The sequence below is a fragment of the Sinohyriopsis cumingii genome, chromosome 1, assembly GCF_028554795.1.
Source record: "Sinohyriopsis cumingii isolate HCF-2022 chromosome 1, ASM2855479v2, whole genome shotgun sequence".
Classification (NCBI taxonomy): Eukaryota; Metazoa; Mollusca; class Bivalvia; order Unionida; family Unionidae; genus Sinohyriopsis; species Sinohyriopsis cumingii.
In genome coordinates, this window is record NC_142961.1 from 82772215 (window position 1) to 82794506 (window position 22292).

General features: G+C 35.5%; 1 protein-coding gene across 1 annotated transcript in view; it reads left to right on the forward strand.

The window, feature by feature from the left end:
• Window positions 1-22292, forward strand: part of LOC149807243 (E3 ubiquitin-protein ligase HECTD3-like) — a 104879-nt gene that overhangs the window by 37719 nt on the left and 44868 nt on the right. Inside the window, exons 8-9 of the mRNA XM_089963979.1 lie at window positions 17053-17134; window positions 17704-17780. Of these exons, the coding sequence (XP_089820105.1) occupies window positions 17053-17134; window positions 17704-17780 (159 nt within the window). The remainder of the gene's footprint in view (window positions 1-17052; window positions 17135-17703; window positions 17781-22292) is intronic.

Sequence of the window (22292 nt, forward strand, 5' to 3'; positions counted from 1 at the left end):
CATCATGGAAGTTTTATAAATGCATGTTTCAAATAATGGCCACACAGGAAACCAAAATGGCTGAATCAGAACAGGGTTTGTCTTCAGACAACGTTTTCAGTTGGCAAATACTGGCTGGTGATAGATATGATGACGATGAATTTCATGTATATTGGTCTGTTGGACATTGGGAATATGTCACTGGAATTACCAGTGTGTGATTTAGAGCCCACAATTGATGTTGAGTGCGAGTCTGTTGTACGTGTTGGATGGACAATATGCCGGTTATATTTATTTAAGATACCTATGCCTGAACAAGCTGACTATGGGAATGTTGGACTTAAAACCCTAAAACAGCATTATGGAAGAGAAAAAATCTGGAATAAAAGGCAGCAAAGCACTGATTCAAGGAAGTGATTCCATGGCAGAGTTCATGTTAGTGAAAACTCATAGGTCTTGGAAATGCTTAATCACACGTATTTGGGTGTCAATTTTTTTTATTGGGGATGTAGAAAATCACTTAGGTGAGAGTCCTCTTTATGTATGTAATAGGTGGGCAGCAAAATTAAGAGACTTGCCAGTCCTGCTTCAGCCACCTGCTTAGTGGGAAAATGTGTTGATCAATTAGCTGTGCTAATATTTACAGTGACAGAATTTAGTGGCTGAAAGCCCCCTCACCCCATGTCCATGTCTCCATTATAAGAGTACATCAAAAGAACGTGCTGAAGTAGCTGGGTGGCAAGATAAAAGGTGCTGACTGGCAGCTGGGTTGGAAAATCTTTTGATATTTACAGTGCTTGAATTCAGAGGCAGAAAGACCCAGAGATGTACATGTGGTCATTTTTAATAGTACATCAAATAATCAACTTGAGCTTTCATTATTGTGTTCATTTCTGAGTGTAGCGGAATAAGTGGTGCATGTGACCTCGGAATCATAACATGTTGAGACTTAGACTTGAATGAGTATTTTAGGGTTCAACGGCAAACTGATGAAGATTTTAACAAGATTCAGGAGAGTGCTAAAGTTGCTAGAACTGATAGTTTGGATGGAACAGTAGCCAAGTGTAAGAAAGTCTGTGATGCCTAGCTTAGTGCTTTGAATAGGACCTTCCTTGGATTGACAAATTTCAGACTCACTCTGATGGACAAACAAGTGCTATGTCAGTATTATAAAGAATGTAGAAATTAAACTCAGTGGCAGCCAATAGTTCTTATAATTTGCATAGTTCTCTGGGAGGGGACTGCAATATTTGCTGGTGGGACTCTTATTTTTACCAAAATTTGAGTCCTGGATTCCTAGTTTTAAAATCCTTGCGAGACATCTGGAAAACCTTTCTTTTTGGAACAGAGATATCCAAGAGAGAATACCCATGGGGCCATACCGGTGAGATTGCACAACCATAAAGAACAGTAACTTGTTCAAGCTAGTTATGCATATGCACTTCAGACAGCAGGCAATGAAAGGAGTTCCCAGCACAGAATATTATTCATACACAGAGGAGGAGGATCATATTAAATTCAGAAACAATTAATGATCATAGGGAACATCAGAGAATCCCCATATAACATAATTACGCGTGTGTAATGATCTCTAGTTGGCAGAACCACTTTGGCAACAAAAGAATAACGAGACAAACTTTCGTATCATGCAGATGTATTACCAAATGAAGTATATGCTCTCTGTGTGCAAAAATGAAATGACATTAAACATAAGAGAATGACTGATTTGTGTAAACTCAAGGCAAGATGGATAAAATTTGTCCTGTTTGTGTTTGGTTCTTCCTATTTATATTTTGATCATGGTGATATTTTCTGCTGACCTTTTGGCACTTAGTTCCAAGCCATCATTTGGTATTTGTATTACAAATTGGATTACTATTATCTGGTACACATTTTGAAGCAGTGTCATTAACTAATGATGACATTGATGAAAAAATACTTGATGTCATCCTGATATATGGATTCTTTACTACACTACTAATCTATTCATCCTGATTCTTTTTTACCATCTCCTTTAGTTTTACTAAAACCAGTACTTTTAATAAAATTGTAACTTCTATTTTCTTGCAATCTAAATATTTGTAATCATGCATTATTGTAGAAAGGTAAAATGTGCTTAGATTTGTTGTTGTTGTTGTTGTAGGGTTTAACGCCATTTTTCAGCACACGATAGGCTATACATGGTGGCCAGTATTACTGGTGGAGGAAGAACCCGGGAAAAGCCCGGAAAGAACCACCGACTGACGGGAAGCTACTAGCAATCTTTCTCACATACTCACATTAGCCGAATCCGAGACTCGAACCCACGCAGACAGAGGTGAGATGGCAGTGATCCGTAATGCAGAGCGCTTTAGACCACTTGGCCACTCGGGGCCCCTAGATTTTTTGTAAAATCAAATCTAAAACTGTTAATTAGCAAGGGACTGAAGTAAAAAGTGGGTCAACTTCATATGTGCAGAAATTATTGTCATATTACAGCGTTGTTAGAAACAACAGAATAGGTGTACAAGATGTATTTTGCAAAGTTGTAGAACCAGCACTTACATTGTCATCGCATATTCCTTTTAAATAATAATTTCATAATTTCTACATATTCCTATCATTATTTTCCCAGTGGTATTGATTTTCTGATCTGATTTTGTTCGTTTCTTGTGCAATTTTTACACACCAAGAATCCTGTCAGTATCATTAAAAAACAATGTAATCTGCACCAAATGGAGTTGTTTGAGAACAGATTCATATTTAAACCCAAAATTCACAGAAGCTATGAATTCTGGCATTAAAGTCTCACATTAAATAACATTTGAAGTAGCATGATAGTAATTTAGGAAGCAACTGTACTAATTTCACCTTTGGTATATTCAAATCTTGAATTGATGGAGGAACATGGCTCCAAAGTAAACACATCAATTTTAGAACCTGATCAGTGACTATGAATCAAGTATATAATCCAAGTTCAATTGAATTGTTAGAAATTTTTTAATTCTTTTGACAACATTGTAATTAGCTGTCAAATATGGAGTAAGCTTATGGTCTTTCTGCCATCCACAACCACGTGACAATGCCCGATGATATCACAGTAATAATCGCTATACAACTTGAGATGACATCTCTTTGAGTATTTTGATTTCAGTAGAGCCTTAACAGAGTGGAACAGTAAGAAAGAGTGACAGATATTTAAGTGTTAGGGAGATATTTAACAATGACTATTCCTCCTGCCACCGCTCCGTCATTGGAGATCACACACACACAAAACTTGGAGTAAATCCTGGAATCATGGCAGCATCCCATCCCTGCAGGGGAGATAACTTGACTATTTTATTTGATTTTATTGGTCTCTGGTTATCCCATGGTATTTCTGTTACTTGAACATTATCTTACAGTGTGTCCAGTCGGCATGGTCGAAAAAGGCTTACAACCATTGAGAGTCGTTGAAGGACTCACTAAAGATATGTAAGAACGAGAACCATACTATAAATCAGTGAGGATAAAATAGAGTATATATGGGTTTGACTGTCCCTGATTGGTTGATAATGAAAGTAAGATCTTTTTTAGTAAAAAGAATCTTTTCAGAGATTGTCCTACTTGTAACTGAAAAAAGGGAGGGACATTGTTTTATTAACATAATTTCCATCCCTTTACAGACCTGAGTTTGGAAGACTCTTTACTGAATTTGAAATCAGCACCTGATTCTTTGGTGCAGTATGGAAAGCACACATTTCAAATTTGTGTAGGTCCAGAAAATGGTGTTATGGTTTTCTTATCACAAAAGCTGTTGTCATGTCTGTCACTATACTGATACAAATTTGATCATGAGCACTCAACATTTTAAGTTCTTGAATTTTAATATCATGGTTTACAGTGGGAACTGAATTAGTACAGCGAGTCCTGAATTCTTAAGTTTTGTGCAGAAACATGGAATCAAGCAGAATACATCCAGAAATGTAGATATTTTCAATTTTGGATTTAGTTGCCCCATTGCATTTCACATTGATATGCATATTCACAGACAATTAGTATAGTAATAGGAAAAGTAAGTGACAAATTTAGATACATATCATAAACAAGACAAGTATGTGGGTGGGGGACAAGATCATAAGAATAGGCTGGAATGGAGAAGTATAATAAAAACAATATGAGTAGAAGTGTGCCTCTTTTTTGTGTGTGCAACATTATTTTCTCAGCTTCAGTAAGAATTTACATCAAAGGGAAGACAATAATGGGTGTACAGTTAACTAAACTAATGTGAATTTAGCTACTTAAAAGATGTATCAAATCGATTTTGACCTTCTGGTTATATCTGTTCTGGTCTGTTTCTGTCTGTTCTGGTGATTATGTCCACTGAATCAGTATGGTTGGAAAAATATTTGGTAGATTATGATTACCAGTATACACTGTACTTCTGCCTGAGAGATGTGAATAATTTTATTTCTTGGTTTGTTGATTCTGGTTGTTGCTCAATTCAAACGCATCACTGAAAACATTGATGCATTCTCATACTTTGTTAAAAATATTTTTTACAGATGCATATTTCCAGATATTGGTGAATATAGCTTGAATATGTTATAACAGTTCAAGTTGGAACAATGGACATTGTTAGAGAAACTTTAAGTGAGCTAAAATGTAAACTTTTAGGCAGCATGTGATGCAGATTGCTTAAGACTTCTCCATCTAATATGCTGACTATGAAAAATCCATTTGTACCAACTGATGATGACTTTTTGGTAACTGTCAGAAAGGCATAATTGATGATATTCAAAGGTCGACAAAAATTACTAGAGTCAAAATTTATAAACTCGTACAGCTGTGGCAAAAATGATGGACTAGTACCTTTGCTGCTGTTGCCACAGTGGATTAATTGGTTGGTTTAGATTGGTCTGGGTTTTTGTTGGGGGGGGGGGTAACAATAGATTAGGTGGAGGAAGAACCCCGAAAGACCACTAACCCAAATTGGTTGATTTGTGACAAAAACTCACCCTGTGAGATGTGCAAGTGATGTAAAAGCAAACACCTTAGTACACTTGGGCACATGGAGCTTCTGTTGATTTGATGGTTATCTTCAACAGCCAAAGTCATTTAGACATGAGATCTCAGGTTTCAGCAGATTATTATGGCCTTTACACCATTTTCAGATGACTATAAATGGCAGCCACTTTTACTGCTGAAGAAAATCTAAGTACTTTTGAGACACCAAACACCACTTATGTAGAACTACTGACCTTCCACAAGTAGCTGACAACATTCTCATTTACACATTGGAGGCAAGTAATCACATTACGAGCATCTTGTACCACTCGGCCATGGAAGCCCCTCAGATCTGTATGACAAGACAAATATCTTATAGCACTCTGCCATGAAAGCCTCTCAGGCCATATGTATAAGTCTTATATGAAAGACTAGAAGTGGAAGATAGAACCTGTGACAACTGGATTGAAAGTGCAGAATGTTACTGCTAGGCCATCGGTGATGATGTTGATGATGTTGACAATACAGTTAACTGCAGTGACATTGATTTTACAAGTACTCTGGGAAAAATAATTCCTTGACTTTCATCCATTTTCTAAAATCTAATTAATGGTATAAAAATGTTTGACTTGCTATATTTCTTTTGTTTTTTTTATAACTTTATGTTAGTCTTGCAACAAGCATAAAAATAAGACATCGGTAGCTGAACTATATGTTCTTACAAGAAATGATATAGTCTAAAAGTAGGCAGAAATAATGCAACTTCACTTCCACAGGCATTAGTGGGTTTTTGTTTGGACAAATCATGTATGATAAGTTTACCAAAACATTTATTGAAAAAAATAATAACAAGGAATGATATATCTGACCACACATTTAAAGCAATACAAGATCTTACCATTATTCTAATTAAGAGCAGCATGCTTGAGAACAAAGAAAAATAGCAAAACATAGTGATCACTTTAGTAAACACACAGTTTAGTAAGGATACAAATTCATGAAGTCTGTATTAAAATAGAAATCCCTATTATAAAATCTGTATTCATGGATGTTCAGTTAGTAGATATTACAGGTCTGATCAGTGACATGTACAAATAATAAGCCACCATGAAAATTTGTGATTTCACAGTATCAGAGACGTACATGGCTGACAGACAAACAAACAAAAGGACAAAAGATTGATTATAATGAATGAATACAAATAAAAATATGCAGTAGATTATATGATCTATAAGAATTCAGTTGATTACTTCCAGCCAGCTGTCATTTAAATCGCTTCTGTCCCCAACCCAATATTAAAATCGCTTCTACTGCCCACTAACCCATAGCCAGAAATTATGTTAAAAAAATATGCTTCTGTAGGGGGCAGTGCTTTTCAATTAAAACATATCTGACGGTGAATCATAATTTTTAATTGTTGTGGGTTGGTTGAATTTGAAAGTGCCTTCTGCCTGGGGGTATATGTTTTACTGGAACAGCCCTTAGATGGTTTTCAGTATGGACAAAGAATTTGTTTATGTAGCAATAGATAAATTTCAGTGCATTTTATATCCAGTTTGCAGCCTCCGCTCATGGGGCCTCTGAATTTCGTCATCCAAACCAATGGTTGTATATATAAGTTTAAACAGCAAACAATGTCGCCAATAAAAAAAATCGCCAGATTGTATATTTTACCACTACTGAGGAAAAACAATCCAAGTTTACCACATTGGCGAGGCCCTATGTGATCCCAGAATAAACTTTTTACATGTTATTTTTCTTACTTTTAAGAAGAAAAAAACTACTTTTTCATGTATGAGAAAAATACATATAAAATTTTAGGAGCCATGTCATGATCTGCTTGCATTATTCATATGCGATCTCTTCCCCAAAATGATGATAAACTTTTTACGTTTTTTCGTACTTTTAAGAAAGAATTTATTTCCATGTATTAGAAAAATACATGTATATGAAAATTCGAGAGCCACACAGCAACCATGTTATATTTGAATTTGTGTTATAACGGAGCACGTTGTAGTGGGGTCACACTATATATGGTACAGTTACAGAACAGTTTCACAATGTTTGAAGCTACATTAAAAATACAAATCACACATGAACATGCTGAAAGAAAAAAAATTGGAACTATGTTTGAATGACAATACTATTCTTAAAAATAAAGAACTGTAATTTTTTTTAACAAAATTAGATATAAAACTTGAAAATGTGTAAGCTACATGTCTGTATTTTTTTATTGGTCAAATAACAAAATTCTATTAAAAATAATCAAAGGTTGGGCAGCACATGTAATACATGTTATGTAAATGGAAAAAAAATTGCTTTGACCTAATTCCAGGCAAAAGACTAAAGTATGGAAGCCATGTGTACAATTATATGGAGAAGTAGTAAATGAAATGTTTGATGTAAATGTTCTTCAAGATACTAAGACAGAAATTATAAGGAGGGGAAAAGTAAGATGAAGAGTAATATACAAAATACTTGTCTTTTTTTATTGGCATCATAATAGGAAAAGTATTACCATAATAATCAAAGGTGGGCTGATATATGTAAATGTATGTTATGCATTTGGAGAACCAAATTGTATTGACCTAATTTCAGACTAAAGACAAAGAACAGAAACCATGTACAAAGAAATAAAATATCCTCTTGTAACTGAGGTAACACTCTTTTAAACTAAATGGGATTTAAGAAATAAACACGTACATGTGTATATGAGTGACAATGAAAAAGAATGTATTATCCTCTTGCACTAATGATTGTAAAATAGAGAAACAGGACAATGAAATAAATACAAAGGTTAATAGTATGGATCAAATGGAAAACAGTGATGAAGAACAAATAGATGATTATTTGGAATATTTGATAACTATGACGTTGTCTTAGTCAAACACTACTGTGCCTCTTGTCTCTATAGTCAACCACTAGACTGACATTTCTCTTTATAGTCAAACACTATAATGACATTTCTCCCTATAGTCAACCAATATACTGACATTTCTCTTTATAGTTAAACCCTATAATGACATTCCTCTTATAGTCAAACACTATAATGACATTTCTCCCTATAGTCAAACACTATAACGACATTTCTCCATACAGTCAAACACTATAATGATGTTTCTCATACATATGACCAATGTTTACTTGACACTTCATATGATGCTCTTGACCCATTTTCTTGGCTCGGTCACTTTAACCACCCAGGCCTTCCATGCATACACCCATTTGCACTTCTTGCAGTCATTCATCACTACTACAGTGGCCGCTAGCTACATCTAGTCAGCCCGCACCCAGTTATCCACGTCTATTTAACTGAATACGAGAAAACAGCTTTCCAAATAATGTTTTCTGCTTATCATTCAAGTTAATAACGTCTGAGTGTTTCAAATGAATCAATATCAACACACCTGACATATTTCCTTATGTAACGACTTTCTGTAATGTACGAATGACATACCATTGATTGGTAAAATAAAAAATTTGATATACTAAGACTCTAACATATAATTATCCAGATATCTTCAGTCTGTATTTGTTCTCCATGACAGTAGACTGCATAATCTGTCACTTAAGATCTATCTCAACAGCAGCAGGCCTCTCCCTTTTCATCCAGATGCCGTGAACAGATTATCTAACATGCATTGATCTCCAAAAGGGGTTGGATTTCAGCAAGGCACATTCACACAGAATGGGTAGATTTCTGACTGGGCCTAACTTGTGCCTGATCATTCATGGTGTGACTCAAATGGAATCTTTTCTGGGTTCTTATAAGTTTGATCCTCTGACTAGAACATGACTGAAGCTACTATTAAGACATAATTCCTGATATCCTCTTTCAGGCAGAGAGAATTGTAGGCTGTTTCAGTTGACCCAACTCTTTTCAGTTCTGCTCTAATCAGCATTAATAATGTTGCATCAGAATTCATGCCATTTGCCATCCATGGGTAATCTGAAGGTGTTTATTTACTCCCTGTGCTTGCTAGACAAAGCCTTGCATTCCAATGCAAAACAGTTAATAAGAATCATTATCAAGACTGGTACACAGTCAGCTTTCTCTAGCTTTTATCTTCATGGTTTATCCTCACAGATAAAGGAACTGAATATGGTAGGTCTGGTGGCAGTTTTCACTGGATTCACTGTAGTTTTTCTTTAGTAAGGAAATGTCATAATTTCTATTTACTCTTTTTTCTTAAAGGTTTCACAGTTACCATGTTTTGCTAAAATAGATGGGAAAGTCCCATTTTATCGTGTTTTCATGAAAGGGCTGGAATCAGAAAGTAGCAAAATCTGATTGATGATGTTGTGGCAATTGGGTAATTATTCTCTCAGCTAATAATTTATGGTAAAACTATCCTATTAATGTGCTGATGCTTGAGCATTAGAATTTTTAGGTTGAATAAAAAATATTGGAGCAATACGAGATCCAAATAAGAGTCTTTCCTGTTCTGAGTTATGAAATCTTTTACAAGCCAAATTTCTTTGATACTGAGACTGTTTAAGTAACATTTGCAGGTCAGTGTTTTGAAAGCATGTTAAGTTTTGTGCTCCACCCTTTTCTTGACTATGCAGCCTGGTGAGAGTGACAATTCAGTGATCAAGCCCTGTTTAGCTATTGGGCCTAGTGAGAGTGACAATTCAGTGATAAAGTTCTGTTGACTGTAGGGCCTAGTGATAGTGACAATTCAGTGATAAAACTCTGTTGACTTGGGGCCTAGTGACAATTCATTGATTAAACTGTGATGTTTATAGTTCCTGGTGAGGGGCCTCGAGTGGCCGAGTGGTCTAAAGCGCTCTCTGTTACGGATCACTGCCATTTCACCTCTGCGTGGGTTCGAGTCTTGGATTTGGCTAATGTGGGTATGTGAGAAATCTTGCCAGTAGCTTCTCGTGGGTAAATGGTTCTTTCCAGGATTTTCCCTGGTTCTTCTTCCACCATTAATGCTAGCCACCATGTATAGCCTATTGTGTGCTGAAAAATGGTGTTAAACCCTACAACAACAAGTTCCTGGTGAAAGTGACAATTCAGTGATAAAGATGTGTTGACTAGGGTTCCTGGTGAGAGTGACAATTCAGTAAGAAAGCTCTGTTTAGCCATGCCACCTGGTGAGAGAGATAATTAAGTAATAATCTCTGCTGCCCATGTGGCCTAGTAAGAGTGACAATTCATTGATAAAGCTCTTTTGTCTGTGTGGCCTAGTGAGAGTGACAATTCAGTGATCAAGCCCAGTTTAGCTATGGGGCCTAGTAAAAGTGACAATTCATTGATAAAGCTCTTTTGTCTATGTGGCCTAGTGAGAGTGACAATTCATTGATAAAGCTCTTTTGTCTATGTGGCCTAGTGAGAGTGACAATTCAGTGATCAAGCCCAGTTCAGCTATGGGGCCTAGTAAGAGTGACAATTCATTGATAAAGCTCTTTTGTCTATGAGGTCTAGTGAGAGTGACAATTCATTGATAAAGCTCTTTTGTCTATGTGGCCTAGTGAGAGTGACAATTCAGTGATCAAGCCCAGTTCAGCTATGGGGCCTAGTAAGAGTGACAATTCATTGATAAAGCTCTTTTGTCTATGTGGCCTAGTGAGAGTGACAATTCATTAATAAAGCTCTTTTGTCTATGGGGCCTAGTGAAAGTGACAATTCAGTGATTTAGCCCAGTTTAACTATGGGCCTAGTAAGAGTGACAATTCAGTGATCAAGCCCAGTTTAGCTATGGGGCCTAGTAAGAGTGACAATTCATTGATAAAGCTCTTTTGTCTATGTGGCCTAGTGAGAGTGACAATTCATTAATAAAGCTCTTTTGTTTATGGGGTCTAGTGAAAGTGACAATTCAGTGATTTAGTCCAGTTTAGCTATGGGCCTTTTGAGAGTGACAATTCATTGATCAAGCTCTATTTAGCTATGGGGCCTAGTAGGACTGACAATTCATTGATAAAGCTCTTTTGCCTATGGGGCCTAGTGAGAGTGACAATTCAGTGATCAAGCTGTTTAGTTATGGAGCCTGGTGAGTGTGACAATTCAATGACAGATTTATATTGACTAAGCAAACAAGTAAAGTCTTTGGTTAAAATAGCCCTCTGTATTTTACTTTAGGCTTATATTGGCAAAATTCAGGCCAGATCTGTCACTGCATAATGCACTTCAGGATTGTCAGCTTGTTTTAGTTCAAGTGGTAACCAATTCCATTCAGAAGATCCTGCATATGTAAATGACTTTTCAGTGCATTAGTTCTTGGTCTTGGCAATTTAAACACATAGTTTGGTGCTGATCTTATTGAGTACACAGAGGCATTATTGTGGTTTGGACATGCATATCTTTCAGGCAAAGAGCTTGGAAATTTTGAAGGATTAATAAACCAAAATACATTAATGATACAAAGTACTTTGGCCAGGAAGCCATTTTAAAGAATAAAACATTACAAGATATGGTGTCATTAGATTAACATCTGTTATAATTCTAGCCACATGCTTAATATTAGTTTTTGCTGTTCGACAGCAGTCTACAAAGAGAGAATCTCAAATGGGTAATGATTTAATATTGAATTTATGAAACAAGTTGAATAACGTTCAGCTGTTGCGAGTCTTGATGTTTATTTCAGTGGAAACTATTTAGATGGAAAGAAGAATAAATAATTTCGTTCATTCTGACAGATGTTGCACATTTCATTTGTTGTAAATAAAAAATAGTCCCAACCAAAGCTGAACTAGTATTGACGTTTAAAACTAGATTATACTTTTCTTACAAACTATAAATCAAAGGGGGCCCCGAGTGGCTGAGTGATCTAAAGTGCTCTCCGTTATGGATTACTGCCATCTCAGCTCTGGCTGTGTGGGTTCGAGTCTTGGATTCAGCCAATGTGGGTATGTGAGAAAGCTTGCCAGTAGCTTCTCGTGGGTCAGTGGTTCTTTCCGGGATTTCCCGGGTTCTTCCTCCACCATTAATACTGGCTGCCATGTATAGCATATCGTGTGCTGAAAAATAGCATTAAACCCCACAACAACAAGAACCAATAAATCAAAGAACAAGTGTCCTGAATAAACAGAACATTTTACACAGACAAAGTTATTTTTCAACAGAATGACCCATCTATTGTTTGATGAACTACCCTTACAGTTGACTATCCATGTTTACATAACCTTAAAGTGTCACTTTCACAAATAAACATTACATTGATATTGTGATATTCATGTGAAAGAAGGTTAACTGGATGCAGAAATTCCCATATTTGCTGTAATGTATTTGTAACTGGATATTTGCAATGTTTGATTTGGAACAGTAGCCTACAGAATATGCAAACAAATTTCATTTTGACTTGGAATTGCATTATATATATACTGCATAAATATGCATTGGTTGGACAAACTTCTGTCGGCTGGGAGACCGATTTATGTCCATATTCTTTTGTGAACAGAGGTGAGATTTTTTGCTTCAGTAAGTTAATATTTAAACCATGCTTGCATATAATGTCGATTCCACGCTACATATTTACCGCCTTCCTCAACCCCTAGCCCACACAAGTAAATATCCTTAGTTTTGCTTGTTGTTAGTATTATTTTTATCTTGTGGTTTTAGCCATTTTTCATGTTATAATATGTTATACATGACATAACAAAACCCTGTGGGGGTAAATTAGCCATAATGAAGCAGATGAGACCATTTTCCCCCAATTCCTTTTTTCGCGTTGATTTGAAAAATGGCAGACAAAAATATTCATTAAAAACAAAGAATTCCAGAAGGTGAAATTAAACAAGTTTTCACACAATTGCAGCCAATCAATAAAGAGAATACTGGATAATAATTTCATGGGCTTATTTTGACAATCATGATCACATAAAGTGATGTTTTAAAATGTGGTAATATAAAAAATATGAGACTGCGCATACTGTACCTACTGTGTGATAATAGGTAATATGTAAGTTTAATAATTTCATTGCATGTTCTGGTAGATATTTCCTCAGGCTATTTTGTTACAGACCTGATCTATATAATGATTCCAAATTAGTTTATCATCAACATATACTCCTAGAAGTTTCTGACATTCTACATTAAATGTATATTCATCATTCGCAGGCACTCAGTTGTGGTTTTGTGTTTATAATCTGTTTGATGTTTCTACTATTATTGCACTGGTCATTTTGATATTTATATAACTTCTGTTGTTTTGACACCATTTACCGACATGACTAAGATCGTGCTGCAGCTGTTCTATGATTGTGTTGCTGTTTTTACCCAATGCATGTCTTCAAGCCATTTATCAGTTATCTTTATTTGTTGTTGTTGTTGTTGTTGTGGGATTTAACACCATTTTTCAGCACACGATAGGCTATGCATGGCGGCCAGTATTAATGGTGGAGGAAGAACCCAGGAAAATCCCAGGAAGAACCACCGACCCACGAGAAGCTACTGGCAAGCTTTCTCACATACCCACATTGGCCGAATCCTAGACTTGAACCCATGCAGACAGAGGTGAGATGACAGTGATCCATAACGGAGAGCGCTTTAGACCACTCGGCCATTCGGGGCCCCTATCTTTATTTGTGCAGTATGACATGAGTGGTTTGATATAAGAGGTCATTTGTTTGTAAGAAAGTACCAGTTGGTTTGGAAATGACAGAAATGGGTCAGTAATCTTTCTATTTGTGTAATGGTGTTATTCTTTGCCCTCTGTAAGGTTTAAATAAATGCATTACATTTTAGACTTTATAGTGTGTGCAATTGATTTGTATATTGTATTAGCACATAGTTTACCAATTTAGGGCCTGTAATATATACCCCAGCACATTTTTTAAGTATTAAGGATTTTGATTGTGCCATACATCTTCTTTGGTTATTTCCATTGTTTCTAGTTCATTTTCAAGGTTCTGAAGTTCGGAGTCAGCATAATCTTAGAATTTGTATAGTCAAGTGTTGGTCATTTTCGTAGTCAACATAATCTTAGAATTTGTATAGTCAAGTGTTGATCATTTTCGTAGCCAGCATAATCTTAGAATTTGTATAGTCAAGTGTTGATCATTTTCGTAGCGAACATAATCTTAGAATTTGTATAGTCAAGTGTTGATCATTTTCGTAGTCAACATAATCTTAGAATTTGTATAGTCAAGTGTTGATCATTTTCGTAGCCAACATAATCTTAGAATTTGTATAGTCAAGTGTTGATCATTTTCGTAGTCAACATAATCTTAGAATTTGTATAGTCAAGTGTTGATCATTTTCGTAGCCAGCATAATCTTAGAATTTGTATAGTCAAGTGTTGATCATTTTCGTAGCCAACATAATCTTAGAATTTGTATAGTCAAGTGTTGATCATTTTCGTAGCCAAGATAATCTTAGAATTTGTCTAGTCAAGTGTTGATCATTTTCGTAGCCAAGATAATCTTAGAATTTGTCTAGTCAAGTGTTGATTATTTTCATAGCCAACATAATCTTAGAATTTGTATAGTCAAGTGTTGATCATTTTCGTAGCCAACATAATCTTAGAATTTGTATAGTCAAGTGTTTATTATTTTCGTAGCCAACATAATCTTAGAATTTGTAATGTCAAGTGTTGATCATTTTCATAGCCAACATAATCTTAGAATTTGTATAGTCAAGTGTTGATCATTTTCGTAGCCAACATAATCTTAGAATTTGGTATAGTCAGGTATTGGGTCATTTTTGTTTTGATATCATGAGCACAATTGAAGAGATTGTTGTTTAGATATTATACTATATCTTTGATGTCAGAGAGGATTTACTGCCAGTTTTCATTTGAGTTGGAAAAACATGATTTTATTTGGGATGTAATTCATTAATATGTTTCTAAAGAGTTCTTTGGAGTATTAACTGATAAGACTAAGAGATACTGTTTTGTTTTGCTATAATCTCCACTTTCCCTCGTCCCATTGTTTGTGATATTGATCTCATAGCTTTCTAGCAGTGTGGATTTCTTTATAATATCAAAGAGCTGTCAGTTTTTATTCTTTTATATGTTTATGGAGAATATCACAAAATTCCAAACTTTTTTAAATTGATACATTAACTAAATCTAGTAGAAAATTATGCTCATTCAATTGTTTATGATATGTATGTCACTTCTAAATGCTTTCCCTTCTTTGGAGGATGTGGACCAATCTTCATGAATAAGACAAACTGGTTTTCACTCTCTTCAGATATGTGAACCAATCTTCATGTACAGGACAATCTGTTGTTCCTTTCTTTGGAGTATATGAACCAATTGTCATGTGCAAGATAAACTGGGTTTTCCTTTCTTTGGAGTATATGAACCAATCATCATGTGCAAGACAAACTGTTTTTTCCTTTCTTTGGAGTATATGACTCAGTCTTGATGTGCAAGAAAAACTCTTTTTTTCCTTTCTTTGGGATATGTGAGCCAATCTTTGTGAGTGACACAAACTGGTTTTTCCTATTTTGGGTGGTATGTAAACCAGCATTTGTGATGAAGACACTCTGGTTTTCTTTTTTTTTTAGAGTATATAAACCAGTCTTCATGAGTAAGACAAGCTGGCTTTTCCTTTCTCTGGGGTGTGTGAACCAATCTTGTAAGACAATCTGGATTTTCCTTTCTTTGGAGTATTTGAACCAATCTTCATATGTAAGACAAACTGTTTTTTCCTTTCTTTGTATATATGTGAACCAGTCTTGTGAGTAAGAAAATCTGGTTAGTGGTCACTTAGGGTGAGTAACAGTATGTTACATGGTCAGTAATTGATGAGGTACAATTTGTTGCTGTTTTCATAGTCTGGCAAAGATTATATGTTTCTATCATATTACAAGATGGACTAAATTTTTATGTTAAAATCACCAAGAATCAAACATTCAGGTTTCAAGATGTAACCTTAATTCTTTTATCTTCAGATTGATCGATCTGTGAATTTATGTTCATGCCTATGTTGATGTACAAGTAGATTACATGTTGATGCAAGGGTTCATGTACAAGTTGATATTGTGATGTGCATGTTGATGCCCATGTTGATATACATGTTGATGCCCATGTTGATATACATGTTGATATACATGTTGATGCCCATGTTGATATACATGTTGATATACATGTTGATGCCCATGTTGATATACATGTTGATGTGCATATTGATCTTGGGCATACATGTAGCTAAGAATTTATACTAACACAATTACTGTTCGAAAATTTTATTTGAAATACTAGGAATTCAGTTTTCAGACTGTATATATTTTCAAATGGCATATATGTTTTTAAATACATGTTATGAAAAAATGTAATATTTAACATTCACAGAAAGTGTTGACTTTCATGTACATGTACCAGCTGGTGAATCATAAATATCACTTTTATGTGAAAATATCTCAATAAGTTACTGACTAGTAAATTAGTCCTTTGTTCATTTGGATGGAAACAATTACCAATAGTCATCTGTTTTTTTTAAATATTAATCTGAGATTATTTGTGGATATATTTTTCAATGACATGTGAATGCTGATGAAGAATATCAGGTGTGTCTGTCTGAGTTGAACTAAATTGATCAACATACGTTATGGTATACAATGGTAGTTAAAGGATATTCTTTCATTTATTTGGTCAGAAAAGAACAAAACAAAATATTTCTTTTCATGCCATATTTACTTGGAACTTGCAACCCCAAATTTTGAAATGATCAATTATGAATGATGTGTGATATTAGATTATATACCTTTGTTATTTAAAGAATAACCAATGTTTACTTGGCCTCTGCACATCAGGTGATATAAATATCATAACTGAGCTAATATTCTCAGACAGACCACACAAACGAAATGATGTAGCTTATTAAACATTTTAACAAAGGAGCATTTTAAAAAAGCCTTTGGAATATAAAATATTTTATCCATTCTCTACTTTACAAGGGTCTGTGGTCACCCATCATTGGCCATTGCTCACCTATCATTGGTAAGTGGTCACCCAGTAATTCGCCAGTGATTTTCTCTGGATATCCTGACTTTCTTCAGTGGTTGATATAAGTAATTAACATTAATATTGATTATTTATCTGTTAGCTTTATATAATCATTCTTTAATAATTATGTTCAGAAAATAATCTGTTAGATTGTATCCTTATACTGTGTAGTTTACCCTAACATTGCTATTATTTCTCATTGCAGATTTATGACAATTGTGGATAGTGTATTACAGTATGTTGTACCTACATGGGAATACTCAACGGGATCTTATAGTTCATTAGAAGTAAGTTTACTCTGTGTGTATGTGCATGTGCATGCACATGTGTGTGTGTGTGTGTTTTACTTATAAAGCATATGCAAGATATGGATGTTATTTTTCTGATAATATTTTTTACCATGGATCAGCAAAGCTGCAAAGGGTACTGAACTACTGTGGGCATCTGTTTTAATCCATGCCTACAAATGTAAAAGTGTAGGCATTGATAAAAAAAAAACTTGTATGCTTTCAGGTCCTAAAATACATTTTGAAATAGGTTCCCAGGAGAAGGGCTTAGAGAGCAAACTTCAGTGCACCTACTCCCTAGGGAGGGGCTAAGAGAGCTACTTTCAAGGTATCTACTCCCTAAGGAGGGTCTATGAGAGCTAATTTATCAAATAACATCAATCCTTTCTACGTTTTCGCATTCAGCTTACATTTGTACCAGATGTGGAGCATTGAGTTTTTTAGAGTTACAGACCTTTCTTGACAGCAATCTGTTGAAGTACTATACCTTAAGCATTTCAAATCATTTTTCATTCTGTTCAGTTGGTCAGTCTATCTTTTAAAAATTATGTGATATTTTTTTATTTTAGTATGTTAGACAGCTTCTTCCACTTTCCAAGAAGAGATTAACATTGATAGAAACATTTTTAAAAGAAACTTTATCTGAGTAAGTATTCTTTCTGTTTTGTAGTTATAAATATGCCTGTTTCTTTTTATTTGTACATGGCCCATTTCTGCCTATTTGTACATGTATACAACAGAACTTGAGAAAATCAGTCCCTTCTGAGACTTTAGACCAGCTAATACTTGATGTGTAGTGGTATTTTTTGGCACAAAAAGGTATTTTGGACGAGAGAGAATGTCGGCTGAGACAAAAGACAGTTTGGGGGGGGGGGAATTCTTGTTTTCTTAACATTTTCTCTCATGCTGTTATCTGTAGATATATACATATATAGGGCTGCAATGTTTACTCATGTTAATGGTTTTGTTTAAATTATGTAAATATTTACAAAAAATCAGTAAATATAAAAGAACATGCTTCTGTTAATGTTTATATCCAGTTGCATTTTATCAGTTTTTTTCAGCAGTACATATATGTAGCATTATGAAACAATATCACTATGATGTTTTATCTAAATTGTCAGACGGCCAATGTGGATATGTGAGAAAGCTTGCCAGTAGCTTCTCGAGGGTCGGTGGTTCTTTCCGGGGATTTCCTGGTTTCTTCCTCCGCCATTAATACTGGCTGCCATGTATAGCCTATCGTGTGCTGAAAAATGGTGTTAAACCCTACAACAACAACAACAACAACTAAATTGTCAGAAAATGTAATAATAAGAAGTAAAAGACATATGGTAAATAAAACATTTGCATAATGAGATAGGTATGGTATGAATATTGTCAATGGGTTACTTATAAATTCAGCAGTTAGGCCAAAGTGCAGCTCAGGGGAAAGTTTTAGTTTTGAATTGGTTAGATTTAATGGCATGGTACTGATTATTGTATTTCATGTACACATTTGGGCATTTTGGTAAATATTGCAGCTTTTATAAGAGAGAGTTGTCTTTTGATATTTTGTTGGTTTAAATGGCATGTTTAACATGTTATTGGTTGTATCTTGCTGAGGAAATGGGAACTAAAGGCCAAGTAAACATATTCATACTTGTATATCATAGACATGTTTACACTCATACACATATAGACATCCATAGACTCATACACATATCAGAGACATGCATAGACTCATACACATATCATAGGCATGCATAGACTCAGACATGCATAGACTCGTATACATATCATAGACATGCATAGACTCATACACATATCATAGATGAAATAGACTCATACTCATATCACAGACATGCATAGACTTGTACACATCTATCATAGACATAGACGTATATGAGTCTCATGCATAGACTCGTACACATCTATCATAGACATGCATAAATTTGTACTCATATTGACATGCATATACTTCTGTACATATAAAGATGCATATGCATGTACACATGTATCATTGACATGTATATTATCAGACTTGCATATACTTGTACACATATAAACATGTGCACATGCACAGGCATCAGACATGCATAACTAACACATATGTATACATATAGTATAAACATGCACACACATGTATGTATGTATATATACCTGTACATGTAGACATGCACACACAATATCAAAAAACTGATAAAATGCAACTGGATATAAGCATTAACAGAAACATGTTTTTTTATATTTACTGATTTTTGTAAATATTTACATAATTTAAACAAAACCATTAACATGAGTAAACAATGCAGCCCTATATATGTATATATATATATACAGATAAGAGCATGAGAGAAAATGTTGACAAGAATTCCCCCCAAACTGTCTTTTGTCTCAGCCAACATTCTCTTTTGTCCAAAATACTTTTTTGTGCCAAAAAATACCACTACACATCAAATATTAGCTGGTCTAAAGTCTCAGAAGGGACTGATTTTCTCAAGTTCTGTTGTATACATGTACAAATATGCAGAAATGGGCCATGTAAAAATAAAAAGAAACAGGCATATTTGCAAGTATATCATAGACAGGCATACACTTGTACATATATATCATAGGCATACACTCATATATATATTATAGACATACACTTGTACACATCAGACATGTATTCACTCGTAAACACATATCATACACGTGCATTTATTTGCACACACATCATAGGCATGCATGTACTTTTACACATGTAACAAACATACCCAACATTGTATCATATTTTAAGTGACATATATTGTCGCTTATTCATCTCTGTGTGGGCGATGTGCACTTCCACCTAGAAACTGCTTTCCTGAAGTTAAAATCATCAAAAACTGACCCTTTCCAAAGGAGTGTGACCATTCAGTTACATTTTACGGGTTGTGCTATATGTCCATATTCTGCTCTGAAGACTTTCATGCAATTCAGGAGACGTTCATCACCTCAGCTATATGCCCCACTTTTCATTACGACTACAGGTCAAGCGTTATCAAGAGTTGTTTTCCTTAACCATATGTGACTTGAGTACTGTAAGATGGGACTGGACACTTCCCAGTATAGTGGCCATTTATTCCGTACAGGCGCAGCTACTTCAGCAGCAGCAGCACGGCTGGAAGACCATATAATCAAAGTTCTGGGTCGGTGGCCTTCAGATTGTTACACAGGATACATTCACACACCCCTGGGTACTATTTGGGCAGTGCAGAGGGCAATGGCAACAGATGCGGAGAATAATACACAGTGACCATGATCATGCTGCATTCAACCTACAGGGATAGAAGGTCTCACATTGACACTGTTTTTTCCATCCTGGCTGTGTTTCTGGATTCAGTTCGTCGCTACTGTACCATGTGATGTAATTGCTGGGGTTCCAGTTTCCATAGTAGTTCATTGTGTTTCTGTATTCATTCTGTTGGGAGTTCTGCACGCGTGTGATACCAGTGTTCTTTGTGTGGCACTTGTGCATATCCATATTTTTCATAGCCATACATGCATTCAGTTTCTTTATTCCTGGAGGTGTTTTTGCATTCTCATGGAATTCTTCTACCCATTTCATGGATGTGATCATCATGTTTCTCTCTGAATTGAATGTGGTAACTTAGTCATTTCCATTCTCAAATTCCCATAGTTCATCTTTGCCTTATTCCAAGACATGCATGGAACCATTCCGGGACATTCTTGACATTTTATCATAATTCATAGACTGATTGCTATATGCTTGTATACCTTTCTTTTACATTATTGTTGATATGCGGATGTTGTATAAACATATTTTTTTCCCCTCTTTTTCTTCATTGAACACTAAAGGCTTCCCAACTATTAATTCTTGGGGGACAACATCTGCTGCACATACGTTTTCTTTGGGCATTCACTTCATTCCATTTCATTTATTCACCCAAGAATCTAATGTCAGCACGATATGGTGTATTCAAACTAAACCATTGAGTGAAGTTCACACACTTGCCGCTGTCATCCCAACCTTTGTTGGACAGCCCAGTCTTTGCTGGGCTCCTTCAGTTTCCGCTGAAGAAACTTTACTCAAGGGTTATCCATAACATTCTGTCAGGGAGTTTCACAGACCAGCTGTGACCTCTGTACAACCACGTTGTACCATTCAATAGCCGCTGAATCACTCACTGACAGAATGAACAAAACAGATTCATAAGTAGCAGCCGATAGTCCTCCTTTGGCAAACAGTATAATTATAAATAAAAATTTAACTGGATCTGTGTTTTTATTGTGTATAAATTGTCACTTAAGTGCTTACTTAAGCGTAGTTTATACACAGCAATAGGTGACCCACTCACTACCATTCTTGCAAATAGTCTGCATTAACATGCATGAGATGTATTAATACATCACATGCCAGCCAATCAAAACAGTCCCAGCTGTCACGTGCAGCGTCCTTTGTTTCAACTGTTCTTGTTTGGAGCTGATAGTGACAGCACGCATATTTCGGTCGAAACCCGCCGCCATCCCCACCTCAATGCCTACAGTGTTCAATGGACATGGGAGTGTCTGCTGCTGCATGTTGTTTACCCTAAATAAGCAGTCGCCTTAGGGCATTCACTTCATTCCATTCCGTTTATTCACCCAAGAATCTAATGTCAGCAATATATGGTGTATTCAGACTAAACCATTGAGTGAAGTCCACACAGTTGCTTCTGTCATCCCAACCTTCGTTGGACAGCCCAGTCTTCGCTGGGCTCCTTCAGTTTCCGCTGAAGAAACTTTACTCAAGGGTTATCCATAACATTCTGTCAGGGAGATTCACAGACAGCTGTGACCTCTGTACAACCACGTTGTGCCATTCAGTAGCTGCTGAACCACTCACTGACAGAATGAACAAAACAGTTTCATAAGTAGCAGCTGATAGACCTCCTTTGGCAAACAGTATAATTATAAATAAAAACTTAACTGGATCTGTATTTTTGTTGTGTATAAAATAAGCATTTGTAATTCAGAATGCATATATAGCTGCATAATTACATACAAGGAAGAGTATTTTTGTGTGAATGGGAGTTTTCTTGTAATTCATAGCTTCAAAAGTTCAGTGATAACTGTCTTGCATTAATGCATTATGGCCTGTAAGACAAGGAATTAAGATGGTTGCATGATTCTTTTTTATCCAGTTTAAAGCATC